At 40.5% G+C, this 15,408-nt stretch overlaps 1 protein-coding gene across 1 annotated transcript in view; it reads left to right on the top strand.

Moving 5' to 3' along the window:
- The first annotated feature begins 8,511 nt into the window (after positions 1 to 8,511).
- LOC147441673 (uncharacterized) overlaps positions 8,512 to 15,408 on the top strand; it is a 31,970-nt gene continuing 25,073 nt past the window's right edge. The window contains exons 1-5 of the mRNA XM_086483776.1: positions 8,512 to 9,004; positions 9,105 to 9,127; positions 9,387 to 9,710; positions 9,829 to 9,909; positions 10,046 to 10,208. Of these exons, the coding sequence (XP_086339902.1) occupies positions 8,598 to 9,004; positions 9,105 to 9,127; positions 9,387 to 9,710; positions 9,829 to 9,909; positions 10,046 to 10,194 (984 nt within the window). The 5' untranslated portion in view covers positions 8,512 to 8,597 and the 3' untranslated portion in view covers positions 10,195 to 10,208. The remainder of the gene's footprint in view (positions 9,005 to 9,104; positions 9,128 to 9,386; positions 9,711 to 9,828; positions 9,910 to 10,045; positions 10,209 to 15,408) is intronic.

Raw genomic sequence — 15,408 nt, 5'->3', positions numbered from 1 at the left:
ATTACCTTGGCTCCCAAAGAAGGTCAAGAGTGGAAAAAAAATGTATCATCAAAGCTAGTGGACCGTCAACAAGCATCAAATTGGTGCTACTCAAGACACTTGGAGCATCAACATTGTAAGAAATCCATTTTTTCTTACCTCTTAAGAATTTATCTTTCTTATTTGTATCCTACATGGATACTCCCATTGTAAATATCCAATTCCATTTGTAAATTAATAAAAATACTAACTCTACTAATCTACTAACACTAACCCACTACAAAAAGTCCTATTACTTCCATTTTTCTCCTCTCTCTTTTATTCATCTATCCCACCAACTTCTTGATAATTCCAAGAAAAAATAGATAAAATGTTGAAAATATAACCCAACCATGGTTAGAGGAGTAACCCTAGCCCTCAAAATTGCTAGAAAAGGAGGGTGTAGCTAGCACAAAAGGAGGGAAGCCATAAGCAAGAGCACTATGCTCTAGCTTTAAAAGCCAAGCTCAATCTCTTAATAAGGAGCTCTTGAGTGGAATCTCATTGGCTTATGCACATGCATGTGTTGTATGAGGGGTGATTAGCAAGGGAGCTCTATGCCATTGTAAGAGAGAGTGATCATATACTTGAGAGTAGGAAGCCCTTATTTCTCCTACAAGTGTAAGCCCAACATTTGCTGAATCAAGGAGGGTGGATTTGGACTAAGCATGGCTACTTTGTCTCTCTTCCAACATGAAGTCATGGAAAACAATGATGTGTAAGTGTCTTGGTGTTTTATTTAAGTTCTTGATAGCTTGTCTCCGGGTGTTGTTATCAATTTAGCCATAAATCCCACATGCTGTAAGTGGGCAACAAGGTAGAGAGGACTCCCCTGGCCTTAAAACAGTGGCTTGTCTTGTGATGTGTTGCGGTGTAATTTACTCAAACTATGTTGAACAAATGCTAATCTCACTTTGATTGGTCATGACAAATTTGTAATAAGGTATTAGTGCATCAAGCACCCCCTTCCCCCCTCTCTCTCTTTCTTATGTATATATTCGTGTTTGCTTGATCACTACCGATACGTTTCAAAGCAGCCTGAGCTCTCTCTCTCTCTCTCTCTCTCTCTCTCTCTCTCTCTCTCTCTCTCTCTCTCTCTCTCTCTCTACCTCTACGCATCCTAGTTTGCATCCAAAACTAGGTGGTGCCCCAAATTTGTGTAGGGTTAGGTTACGGGTTTGTGTGTGTGTTTGTTGTTTTTTTCCAACCCCAACCCAATTGAGAAGCACGGGAGCCTAGAAGGGTTCTTAGAGGACGCTCTTCTTGTTGCCCACCTCGGACCGCCTCAACAACAGTTCTTGGTGCATGTTTGAACGCGGTCACTCATGTGCATTGAGTTGTGGACACTACCCATTGTACTTCGTGTGGAGCCATTTTTTGGCTATTTTGACAGTTTTCTCGGCCGTTTCTCATACTCGGACGGGAAGAGCCCTTTCTGAGACTGTGGCTAGTCCTTTTGTGTCTATATTAGCCTTTGGAGGGTCAGTAGCGTGAGGTTTTCTTTGAGCCGGGCTATTCTCGAATGTTGAGATACCTTTGGTGATACATGTAGCTGGAGTTCCCCTTTATGGTACCCTCGCCATACGACATGTATCTGGACAATTGTTTTGTGCTTTTGATGACAAGTTGGCGGTCACACACCAGTGGTTTTGAGTATTTAATTCCTAGTGGTTCTTTTTGAGTAGTTTATGCATTTTTGAGTTGAGTTTTAACTCCTCATACAAAGGATACTCTGTCGGATTTTTCACGCGAGTCCATTTTATGCATTCTTGGTACTTCTAGCTATTCTTAAACAGTGATTGTACTACATTTTTGTTTGAGTTTTCGCTCTTGTTCTAGGGGAAACTCTACCAAAATTATCTCAAGAAATTTGCCATAAAGTTTTTGCCTAAATTCTCTTTATCATGGCTACGAGTAGTGCTTCCAAAAGAGAAGAGTACTACATCAAAAAGTTTGATGGCTCAAACTTTGTCATTCGGTGGCAGTGTATGCAAAATGTTTTGATCAACAAAGGCTTCATAGCACCCTTGCATGCAAGAAGAGAAAATGTGTACACTAATAATGAGTGGGATGACTTGAATGAGCATGCTACGGTGACCATTTGCCTACACCTTGGTGAATCCATTCACTTTACCATAATGGATAAGATCAATGCCAAAGATTTGTGGGATGCTCTATGTCAGGCTTGGGATGGCAACAACGCCTCAAACAAGGTTTTCTTGATGAAAAATTGATGTGCATGAACATGAAAGAAGGCAGTAATGTTAGTTCTCATTTGAACAAGTTCAACAACGTTTTTTCATAGCTTACTTCAAAAGGTCTTAATTTGGATGATGAAATGAAGGCCATTTTCTTTCTATGTTCGCTACCATCATCTTGGGATACCTTCAACACAGCCATAAGTAATTCTACACCTAATGGAAAGCTAGATTTCAGCAGTGTTGCTGGTGCATTGCTCATTGAGGAGATTTGATGTCAATCCCTTGATGTGAGTGGGCATGGTGATGCATATGTGGCTAGTGGCAATTGTGACAAGAAAATGTGGCATGGTTGCCCACAGGCTTCACAGGATCTCAGAAAAGGTTGTAGCAAGAGTCGCGACAAAGACATCAAAATGTAGACTGTTACTACTGCCATAAAAAGGGACACTTGACGAAAGATTGTCACACAATGCAACGTGATAAGGACAAAGAAAAAGCGAAGCCTGACAAACCTAAAAGCAATGTGAAAATTGAAGAGATCAATGTGATTGAGTATCCAACCATTGAGACAGTTTCTGACGCATCAAATGATGTTTTCATTTTCACATCGGATTTGGGTCGTGATGCATTATTTGCTCATGATAAGTGTTATGCACAGAATTGGATTGTGGACTCAGGTGCTAGCTTTCACGTGACTCCTCACAAGGAGTGCTTTTCTACATACACTGCCACACATAGCACAATGAAGCTAGGTAGTTCTTATGAGCTTGATATATATGCGGTGTGGGTAGCATTAATTTTTTTATATGTAATGGCATTGAGTTTATGCTGCACAATGTCATACATGTACCCAAATTGACAAAGAGTTTGATGTCAGTTGGACAGTTGGATGATTTGGGTTACACTACCATATTTTCTCATGCTTCTTGGATTATCAAGAAGGGAAATTTGGTCATGCTTAAAGGCCAGAAGTCTAGCTCAATTTTCTCACTTTATGTCTCTTTTGTGAAAGAGATTTCTATTTGTGTAGCGGAGCTGCCGTGTGAGATCCCCAACCCGCCGACACCAAAGTGGGATAGGGTCCTTGACAGGTCTCTAGGCCTAATAAAAATCAGAGTCTCTAAACAAGAAAAATCCAAGGAATAGACCTTTACCATTGACAATGGCTTGCGTCTATAGCCCTAATATAAGACCTAGTCCTGTCTTGCAGTGTAAACAGGACAACATTTCAAAAGTCCAAAATATTTCGGCCCTATAACTTCCACAAGTTGGGCTAAGATATCCTCAACCAACACTTTTTGTCCCCCCTAATATATGTGAGGACACAGCCACTGGTGGACTTCTCTTCCAAGTGAAGAAGTTTTCTAAACATTTTTAGTGTGCAAGGATGGATAGTTACCTGACTAATAAGGTCCACCCGTCCATGATTGACAACCTCAGTCAATCCCCACTTACCACCCCACACCCACACATGATTCTTTTATTTTCTAATTACTATCACATTGTTTTAACATTTAAAATAATGGTTTCTTTTAACTTTTCATTATAGTAATTCCTTCAATCAAGTATTAAAGACATTATTGAAAAGCATTTTTTTAACAAACAGACATATTTAAACTTAAGACAGGGTACTGTCAATAAAAAAATTGTCCATAATAACCATGACCAGTACTCTTCTTGTGTCAAGACCACCTAAGGGTTAAAAAACGGCACCCATTCCTTGTTCACAATCCGGGGTGGATAAATCCCCACCCAAGGTTCGGGGTGCCCATACACCAAACCAATTGCCCATACAACTGGGTGGGTCCCCTAGGATAAAAACGATATCCTGACTTATGTAGAACCATGAAGACATGACACGGAGTAGAAACTCATCTTTCATGGGGGTAATTGACTTGTCCATGGTTGGAAAGCCATCAATATTCATCAAAATATACCAAGGAGTCTGAGGTGTCTTGAGATAAGCTTTCTTAAGCATGATCAATCATATCTTTCTTAATTCAACAGTCTTCGCCCAAACAATTCTTTCCTAATTACAAACAATGCATGTTGGTTTCTTGGAAGTTACATTCCATTTACGATCAATTAATCCTTGTTTGATTATTATTCACTTCTTACGTATGCAATGTTAACTTATAAAAGAACTTGAACTATTTAAAGACTTAATTGAATAATGGAAACCCGCCTGGGACTGATCGGCCATCTGCTGCTGCACTGGTGCCTGATGACTCTCCTCCGTTGGGCCCTGCTTCGTCGTCGTGCGACGCTCTAGTTTGTTTTGGAGCTACGTCCTCATCATCAGATAGGATTTTCTTCGGTCCTTTTGCGTGCCGTAACTTCTTATCCATGGATAATCAGCTAGAGCTTTGCTCTCTAATGATTTTTGGGTAGAGTTTCTCTCTATGTGAGAGAGAAATGGCCAAGACTCCAAGTTTGTTCCAAATTGTGAAGCAAGGGTCATATTTATAGGTTTCTGGTTACTCATAGGCTGAAAATGGAAATAACTTATATCCCAAGGCAGTCGTAGAGCTCCACAAGCACCCCTACTATTAATTCTAGCCTGGGCAAGTTCATTAATGTCCCACACAGCCCCCCAGATACACAAAAATCAATTTTCTGCTATTATCTGACCCTTGTCATGATTAATTTTGGAAATATCTGCATTTATCAGTAAATATCTATGGATTATATGATAAAAGTATTTTAAAGTAATGATTACCAAAACCTTATAATTTATTTATTTAATTTAATCAACAGTGTAAACTTCCAGGATCCATAACTATGCCAGTTTTTATCAGAATTCAGTTCATACTTAAGATTCCAAAAATACCATTTTTTATTGCTTTTGAGATAGTGTTTTCACCTGATTGCCTGATCAATGCTTTCTCCTAAAGCTTGAGTTCATTCCCGATAGCTAGAAAGATGGAGACCTTACAATCACCCCAACTTAAGAATTTGAGATGCCCTCATCTCAACCGAAACTGGGGAAGTCTTTGAGAAAAACGGTTTCATTTTTCCAAGTGGCATCTTCAATGGGATAATCTTTTCACTTTACCAAGCGTTATTGACTACTCTAAGAGTTCTTTTTAGTTTCAAGGATTCAATATGGTTGGAGTTACTTGCTAGTCAGATTTTCCCCAAGAAACTCTCAATGTTGAGCCCATTTTAAAAACCTTTACAAACCAATTGTATCATCTCAAAAACTTGGTTAAATCCTTTCTATTATCCACCTTGTCAACATGAACGCGCTCGCTCTAACCGACCATTCAGAGCAACCAACGTTTGACAAGTATCATGTATTCGAGCTTTGTCAATATGAATGTGCTCGGCGTGTTCTTGCCATCTTGAGCAATTTTCATTTGGCACAAGCTTCCACTATTGCACCAGAGGTACCTCCTCTGTGCTCTAACATGGTTGACCAACAATATGTAAAGGGTTTTAAGAAGTATCTTTTCGGCTTCCTATTAGTCTCGTACATTAATACTTTCATATCTAGGTCATTTTCCAAGGAAGGCTATCATGTCTACAAAGAATGTGAGTTGGTTTCTTGATAACTATCTCATTCTCAAGATTCAAATTCTTTTCTTACTATCGAGAACCTCTGTCTCATTTGCTAGATCAACCCTTAATTTCTTGATTGAATGCTAATTTAACTTTAGATTCCTTGATTAATCTAGGGAAAGAAAATAATGTATATCGTTATAATATATAAGTAACTCAAAGTTTTACATTGTCGATTTATAGTGGTTTACAAAATGGCCTATTGTTGTTGAGCTCTAGGATTACTAAGTGTAGCCAAGCAAGTGGCTCTTTCATCTTCCACATTCATCAAGATTGGTTCTCCCATGATTGCATAAGATCCGGCTCCTCTTGCTCTTCCTCTACCTCGTCCTCCATTTCTACTTCCTCTTAGATTGTCTCCTTGATTTTGAGGAATGGCTCTAGCAGTAGTTCAAGGGGTTTTCTCTTCTGGACAATTATTTCTGTAGTGCCCCATTTGATTGCATCCATAGTGACCTAACGTTTGGGAAGTTCTTCTCCAAGTTCACTGCTGTAGCTACTCCACGTTGTTGATATCCTTGGTTGAAAGTTCCCCTAAAGGTATTAAATCCATTTTAGTTCCTTGTAGAGTTGGTTCCTTGAGCTGCAAGAGGCTTGGCCCTGAGAAGGGCATCCTGAATTGATGTAGGTCTCATGACTTCAAGACGTGTACTCAAGGGTTTATTGAGGCCTTGACCGAAGTGGGCAATTTGTTGCTCCATGGTCATCTGGGGAGCATAGCGTCGTAAAGACACAAACTTGGTGTAGTACTCCTCTAGTGAAAGTCCTAACTGGCATAGACCAAAGATTTTGTTCATCTTGATAGCCTGATGTGCAGGAGGGAGATAGCGTTCTTTGATTGCCTGCTCCAAGATGGACTACTTGTGGGATTATGTCTGTAGTGTTGCTTCCACCAAAGTAGTTTTGGCATCCCCGCTGAGATGGAACATACCCAACATTGTTTGGTTTTCTAGAGCAGTTCCTGTAGCTTTAAAATAGTCATCCATAGCATCTAACCACGCTTCAACATCTCACTCTAAATTGGGTCCCTCTCCCTTGAAGTAGGGAGTTGAACTTGCTTTAGTAGATTTTTTCTCTTGACTAACAGTGTAAAGGCTATTTAGGTGAGTATTCCCTGAGATTGAATTAGTGGAATTTAGTACCAGATGAAATCTTTCTTACTTATTCTTTTAACTTATCTCATACTCAAAACTTTTGCACAAAGGATGAAGACCATTGCCAAACCATAAACAAAACTGCTTATAGCATACCCATGAGAACCATAGTATGTACAAGAGTTAATACAATCCATGAAGGTCCTACTATGTACAAAGGTGATGACAATACTATACTAGAATCTTGCGGACTTTAGGTGGATCAGATATAGGATCAAAATATACAACATCTTTTGGTCCACTAAAACTAGGGCCTACACCTATGGGCCTAAATCTACCTGGGTCCCGGGGGATTCATTGTGTTTTTTCGTACGGTACCATGTGAGTGTACAATAGGGGGGTTTTTGGATTTTGTACATAAGCGTATACAATAGGGGTAGCCCCTCATTATTTCATACTCATACCGTACACATAAGGAGGGGGGGGGGGGGGGGGGGGGGGGGGGGGGGGGGGTTTACATTGGGGCTACATTGTTGCTAAATACACTAAAACTTATGTAAATTTCCTCGTTTTCTTCAAGCCAAGCTCAAACCCCTCTAACTTGTCGAAATTCCCAAAATACCCTTCAAATTTTTAAAATTCCCAAAGTACCCATGTATTTACTTTGGTAAGATTGTTCAAGATTTTCTACTTTTTATTCCTTTTTGACAATTGAGATGCATTTTTTAGTGTTTAGCATGTAATTTGTCACATATTACCTCACAAAACAGGCGATTATGTCCAAAATAGTGTTAGAAAAAAACCGGGGTCCAATGTATTTTAACCGGCTGAAATCCTAAAATCCCTGTTAGATTTTGAGCTTGCCTTAAGAAAACCGAGAAGTTTTCACAAACTTTAGTGTAACTACCAGCAAAAGATTTAAATTTTGACCTAAAAACTGGGAGAATTTCAAGCTTGCCCTTATTTTCTTTGATTAGGAAAATTGTATTTTTCTAGCCTTGGTCCAAAAATAATGAAGTGATTCATCTCCAAAGCCTACATAACCAATCTACTGTACCCTAACATACTTTCGACGCCACCACTAGGATCTACGACCATAATAAAAACTAATCTAGGGTACCCTAATTTTCTTTCATCGTCGTCACTGGGATCTACAATCCACAAGCCCCTGTCGTAGATCCCACCCTCCCATGCTCGTGCCACTTAGGGTGAAGTCAGACGCGATGGCCGATCACGTCTGACTTGGCATACCATGGCCTGAGTGTCCATAGAAGAAAATCTGCATGCTTCCACATAGCCTGTCACACAAGGCGGCACCTGTTGGAAGCTTTGCAATCGTATGATGAGCACTGATTGGCTGATCGAAGCCATGGGCGAGGATGGGCGACGATGACCCCTCGGACGTTTTTCTCCATCCCTGGTCGTGACTCAGCAGTCCAGCGTGGACCTTTTTCTCCTTGGCCACCGCCTAGTGTGACTTGAAAAGCTGAAGGCAGCGAATTTTCTTGGCTGCTCTCCCTTTCATGCGATGACCGCCGACCTAGTGTGACATGGGCCTTAGTCTTGAGAGAGGCCTACCATGTGGGGGTGTTTGAAAATCCAGAAGGGGGTTTTGAAAATCAAGGATCGGCGGGGACTTGCTGAAAGTCATGGAGGGCATTGGAGCCCATGCGTAGACGGGCAAAGAAAGCAGCTGTGCGGAGAGGGAGTCGAGGAAACGGCGATGGCTCGTGAGAAGCAGGAGGAGCAGCAGCATCATCATGTGGTGGCGGTGCCCTTGCCGGTGCCGAGACATCTCAACCCGCTCATGCGCCTCTGCAAGCTGCTAGCCAAGCAACAATCCGACATCATCATCACCACTTCCGACGCCGTCGATGCCTTGCCTCTGGCACAGGAGCACCACAATCCTTACCCAGCTATAACCCCTACGGCTACTGCTGCCCCTCATTCACTTGTCCGCAGCATCCGCCTCCCGCTCCGTGGCATCGACCTCTCCAACGGCTTCAAGCTCTCCTTGCTGGAAGCCTACGATGCCTTGGTCTCCATTGCCCCCGATCTCGAGCAGCTCATCCTCTCTCTCAGCCTACATGGCCCTCTTGTCACCTGCCTCCTCTCCGACTTCAACATCACGTTCCCTACCCAAGATGTTGTCGACAAGCTCGGCATTCCCTGATTGTGCTCTACCCGTGCTACGCTTCACGCCTTCTGTTCACCCATTACCTCACATTAGGGGAGCTCTATCCCTTGAAGAAGGTCTCTCTCTCTCTCTCTCTCTCTCTCTCTCTCTCTCTCTCTCTCACACACACACACACACACACACACACACACAAAGTTCCTTCTAGTTTAGTGGCTACCATCGTATCCTCAAAAGGGCATCAGCGTTTGTAAAGTCAAGCTTGCCTTTGCTGTCCTTGAGGTCTCAAGGACATTGAAGGTGAATATTTTCATTGTTTGTCTCTTAAGATTTTAAGGCTTAGGCCACCCTCAACATGTAGAATTTGGTGCCTTGCAGTGAAGGAGGCAACAACAGCAATAGGTGTAGAAATGCAAAAGCTTTTTCGGGAACTTTCTGGTTTGCCAACATTATGCAATGAAGATATTCCTCATTTTAGGTATGTCACAGATGAAACATTCTCTTTGTGGACCAACTCAACCAAGTCATGGCAAGTGTGCGACACTCGAGCCCACGCTGTCGTTGTCAACAGCTATGAAGATCTTGAGGCTTCCGCCATTGCCACTCTATCTAAATGTTGCAATGTTCTGATTTATGATGTGGGGTTTTGGGTAGAATCTCTCAATGAGGAGAGCGCCACTAGCTTGTGGGAAGAAGACAAAGGTTGCTTGGCTTGGCTAGATCAACATCCCATCTCATCTGTTCTATACATCTCCTTTGGGAGCACAACTATCCTTTCAAAAACCCAATGTGAAGAGTTTTTGAATGGCCTCCTTGCCAGCCAACAACATTTTCTTTGGGTTCTTCGAGCTGGGCTGGTGGATGACATCGACTACTCCTCTAAGGCCAAAATTTAGTACAGGTTAGCCAACATGCAACTTTGGACATTTAACTTCAACTTTTAGACAAATAAAATTTGATTTTCCGTGTTACAAAAGCTACTAGCTATTGTTTTTTGCTTAATTTTACAATGAATTGCACCTTGGTTGTTGTGCCAGTTATGTTGCAGCCTGCTACGCCTACTGCAAGAGTTCCTGAGTCTGTTCTGAGCTGCTTGATGCTGCGTCTTGGAGGCTTGGAGCTTGCTACGCGTGCTGCAACCAAAGACACAAGAGGTTTCAAGCTCTACCCAAATCCCGACGAGTGATATATAATAGCATTGTGAGTAATTCAATTATATCATGCCTTTGAGCTTCTCCATTTTAATCAATCATCTTGGTCTGCCTGTATGCACCGAGTGATTCCTCTAGCATAAGTTAGGTTGTCATTTGTGAGCAGCATGCTCCCATGATTGTGTGGAATTTGGTAGAGCAAGCAGCACTTGCATTGATCAATAGTGCCCTTTGGCAATTGAGCTTCCAGTAGACAATTAGGAAAGCTATGTGTAAGGACTGATAGGACAAAAGACACCCTAAATTTATAAAAGCCGGGTACTCTTCAATCTTATCACACTAGCGACTCAAATGAATTTAAACAAATTAACCTAGAATGATGCATTATGCCACTGAATTGAGTGTGATCTTCAAACTTCTCAATTTGCAACCTTTTTTCTGTCCCAATGGATGCTTCACAACAGGTAGTTGAATAGGATTGTGCCCACGAACCCACCCACATCTACATTTTGTAGGGGTTGAACCATAACCCCTTGTCATTACCACAACCTAAACAATTGGTTTTCCAAAGAGGAACAATAAGATGCAGCTTAGAAAAGTTTGCCATTGGGGAAAAGTTTGTCTCAGCTTAGCCTTGAGTACATTACATAGCGAGAGAGAGAGACGCAAAGAGGGGAAGGTGGACAAAGATCAACAGGGGTAGCTCTTCAGCCCTTCAAAGGCATTTAAAAGTTTCGGGTGTGTATCATGCGTTTTTATCATACGTTTTTATCATAATGCATGATGGCGCAAAGTAAGCCACATCCGCATCCTAGATATTTCAAGCATCGACAAGTGTGGGCATGCAATGTTGGCTCAATGCTCATATTGGAGGTTAACTCACCTAAGAAGGTTGCGAACATGAAAGCCTTGAGCTAGGCCTTAATGGATTAACATTTGATACCCACACATACTAGATCACATGCTTTACCTAGCCACTTGGTCAGGCCTTCAACTCGACCACCTTAGTCGGCCTTGTAATTTCATGACCACTTTATCGTGAGATTGATTTCTCAATAGGGCATGCAAGAGATAGTCACATTAGCTTCAACATCGTACTATATATATATATTAATAATACTTTAAATAATCTATAAGAGGAAAGATAATTGTAGCTAAACTATTTGTGATGCGCTCTAACTAAGATACAGTTTTACCAATCTCCAAAAATGGTATAATGGTAGGTACTTGAAAGAATCCAGCACTTATTTTCTCTTGTGTGTTACATCACTGACGCACCTGTGCGTTTGATCTACGTCTTGATGATGGCCCCAACGTAGGTGTCACTTTGCAGTGCCCTGGGGGTTTTGAAGGATCAAACTAGCATCTCCTTAGCCAAGGTAGCAAGTGCAGGTTTTCGTTGACCTTGAAGTAGCTATTGTGAAGGCTACGAGCCATGATGACACTCCGATGGAGGAAAAATACGTGCAAGAGGTTCTCCACTTGATGTCCTATTCAAAGTCTTATGTGAGTTCATGCGTCTAGGCTATTTCCAAGCGTGTGAGTAAGACTCATGGTTGGATTGTCGCCATCAAAGCCCTAATGCTTTCCCATCGCCTGTTGAGAGATAGAGATTATGCTTTTGAACAAGAGCTTACACTCTCTGGAAACGGGATCTGCGTGTCGTGAATGCTTCAGATTTTTAGATGAGGCTCATTCAAATGGTTGGGATTTTTTTTGCATTTATTCATGCTTATGGCCTCTACTTAGATGAACGTCTGGATTGCACTCGATCGGTTCGTTTGTATCTTGGTAAAAGACACGTCTAGCATACCTTGGGTCTATGTGTCACACATACACAATGTCTTTATTTTGTATATAATATAGTCTCAATTTGTCACATGGTCATATGGCTTGATCGGGTGTGCCATCTTGAGCTATCGATTTTCACCTTCAGTTCTTCTAGTTTCCAAAGTGAAATATGGTATACCAATGCCACATTAGGTTAATGCAGGAGCTCTGATGCAAATATAGTCTCAATTTGTCACATGGTCATATGGCTTGACCGGGTGTGCCATCTTGAGCTATCGATTTTCACCTTCAGCTCTTCTAGTTTTCAAAGTGAAATATGGTATACCAATGTGTCACATTAGGTTAATGCAGGAGCTTTGATGCAAATATAGTCTCAATTTGTCACATGGTCATATGGCTTGACCGGGTGTGCCATCTTGAGCTATCGATTTTCACCTTTAGTTCTTCTAGTTTTCAAAGTGAAATATGGTATACCAATGTGTCACATTAGGTTAATGCAGGAGCTTTGATGTGATAGTTTGACGTTGATAGGTGCAGCGGAATGATTGTTTGCGCTTTGCTGAAGATGAGTGCTCCGAACTGTGCTCAAGGTTCCTTTTGATTTTTATGGAAGGGAGAGCCTTCCATTCTTAATGGAAAGTGCTATGATCATGAACAAAGTGAGTGGACAATGTGCGTACAAGTGTATGAGTCTGAGAGATAGAGAGAGAAGAGAGATACGACACCAGAGACGTTGTAAAACCCTCCTCCGAAGGTCCCACTCTCGTCGGTGAGAGTGGTCTACTTATTGATTGCACAAAGTGGTACAATGTGTATGCAATGGACTGATGCAACTTGGGACTATGTGATGACGATGACGGTGATGATGACGACAACTTTAGGGCTGAAATCTGTGATCTTCTAACTGCTGAATTTCGAGGCTGTTTCGGTGGCTGAAAATGATTGTTTTGGTTGTGTTTTTGAGGGTTGAAAATGGGGATCTTTCGTCCGGTTACGACCAGTTGATATTGTGCTAATTATTTCTATCTTTTATGGTGTGTATGCCCTATCAACTACCTCATTTGTGTGCTAATTTTTTCGATTTAATGCTTCTCTTAGTGCTATGCTTCATTATGGCTAAGTCTGCCCTTGATCTCCGGAGTCATGACAGAAACTCAGTACGCTGAACTTTGTGTTTATGTATGCTCATGTGTGTGCACGTGTGGTGTGTGTTGTGTTTGGGAGCATTTGTTAGTACCTAGTTCTACACCCACTATTGGGCACTGACGGCGTTAGTGGGGATGTCGTGGTATTTAGTCAATATGCATGATGGAGTTGATGGTTATATTGTCTTGTGGGTGACTACCATAGGTCTATACCTTGCACTTTCCTTTAAGGGTGAATCTGGGTTTATCATGGATTCATCTAGGTATATATATATATATATATATATATATATATATATATATATATATATATATATATATATATATATATATATATATATATATATATATATATATATGTAGGTTGACTTGAATGCTTCTTATTTTTAATAGTATATCTATATAGTCATTATGGCAGAGGGTAAGAAGAAGGAATTTCTTTAGTCTCTAAGGTCAATTCTCTGCAAGGTGATTAGTCAATTACAGGAGAAGCAGGTACAAAGTATTGTGCAAAATGAGACGCTCATAGACAAAATGCTTGAAAAAGAAATTGTAAGTGCGGTCTTCAAGGAAACCTTTGCTATAAGCAAAGACAAAGCTTGTCAGTTTGCTTATAGTTACATTGGTAACATGGAGAAGTACGTCCATGATTTATATGAAGCTCTTCATGAAGGTGTTCAGTCGATAAAGCTCAAAGGCTTGGGATTTGGCTTGGTGTGTAAAAAGAGAGAAGAGTAAGCGTGCCAAAGATATAGATACACAATATGTGTTATCTGAAAATCTACGAAGGGAGCAAGTAAACCAATCAAGTGGCAAAGATGAAGGATGACTATGCTTTGAAAATATTGACTTAGAATTGTGCTCAGTACCTAGATAAAAGTATTTGCATAAAAAGATGATTTGCTCTATGAAAGATGTTTGTCCGACATGGCATGTGGACCAGTGAAATGTTGATCAAGGGATGCGCACTTCATTTAGGAAACTTTGTTTAGACATTTCATTTTGATGTTTTGATTTATGTATTTTATGCACACGGCAGCCATATGACATGGACATGCCATTTTGTTGATTGTGTAGTATGAGAAGCATGAGATACTAACAGTTGGAATGTAGTTTGATTTTCAGGGTTCTTAAGTTAATTTGGTAGGCTACTTTTATGTTTCATTTTGTGTTTTCTTTGTACATGATCGCCTATCGATGTGGATGTGGCCTTTTGGTAATCATGTGATTAGACTTTGTGATTGGAGGTTTCCTATGTACTATGATATGCAGGTCATACTACCACTTTGAAGTTAGATTACTTCGACTCTATTGAAAATGTTCTTGATTTTAATGTGTAAGATAATTCTTAAATCCCACGTGGGAGCCCAAGATGAGGTGGACATTTTTTTTGGAAAAAGAAATTATGTGATGAAAATCCCATGTGGGAGCCCAAGAAAAGGGTGTACTGGTTTTTTTATAGAAATAGGTCTCCGTACAAAGGAGACTCTGGCAAATTTTTTAAGATTTATATTTTATGTACAAACTCAAAATTAAATACAGATGGTGCTTTTTTAAAAGTTTCACTTTGCTTAAACATAGACGTGCATTCATATCACATATAATTGTTTTTTTTCAAAAAGATTAATCTTTTAATGGGTTGTTTTGTAATGTGTTTTGATTTGATGAGTGAAGTTTTTCATGGTTGTTTAAGAGTATGCATTATTTGTTATTTAAAGAACAATCCATTTCATATGTGTGCCTTAAATCCCATGTGGGAAGCCTATTAAGTAGGTGGCTACTATCATATGTTTTGAGATTGAGATTTGTATCAGTTTACAAGGTAAATGCTATTCGTTTTTTGACAAATTACATTGAAAATGATTGGTTTATTTTAGTTTCGTATTCATTATATTTGTTGCTTTTCATGGTTTGTTCTCTTAACATCTATTGTAAATGAAAACACACTACACTGTACACTTGCTGTTCATTTGTAGTTCATCATGTATTTTTACAACAGCATGTGCTTCTAAATTGTTATGTTACTAGTATACATAAAATAGTGGGTCATTACATTCCGTACAAAATCCGTATGAGGGGGGATGGCTCATTGCGAGAACGTCCGTATCTTGTCCGTATGTAGGGGGGTAGGTTAGCATGTAAGATACCGTACATAGGGGGGTTTCTCTAATTTTGATGCACGCAGGTGACATCCCCCCATTACTAATAGTGAATCCCCCGGGACCTGGGTAGGTTATTTTAGACACCAAATCAAACACCCACTGATTTTGTGATACTTGGATATCATCTATTACAAGGGTTTCTTCTCGATTC

This window comes from Adiantum capillus-veneris, chromosome 15 (assembly GCF_014529385.1).
Source record: "Adiantum capillus-veneris isolate H3 chromosome 15, ASM1452938v2, whole genome shotgun sequence".
NCBI lineage: Eukaryota > Viridiplantae > Streptophyta > Polypodiopsida > Polypodiales > Pteridaceae > Adiantum > Adiantum capillus-veneris.
The sequence above is the reverse complement of the archived record's forward strand: the minus strand, read 5'-3'. Positions and strand labels throughout refer to the sequence as shown.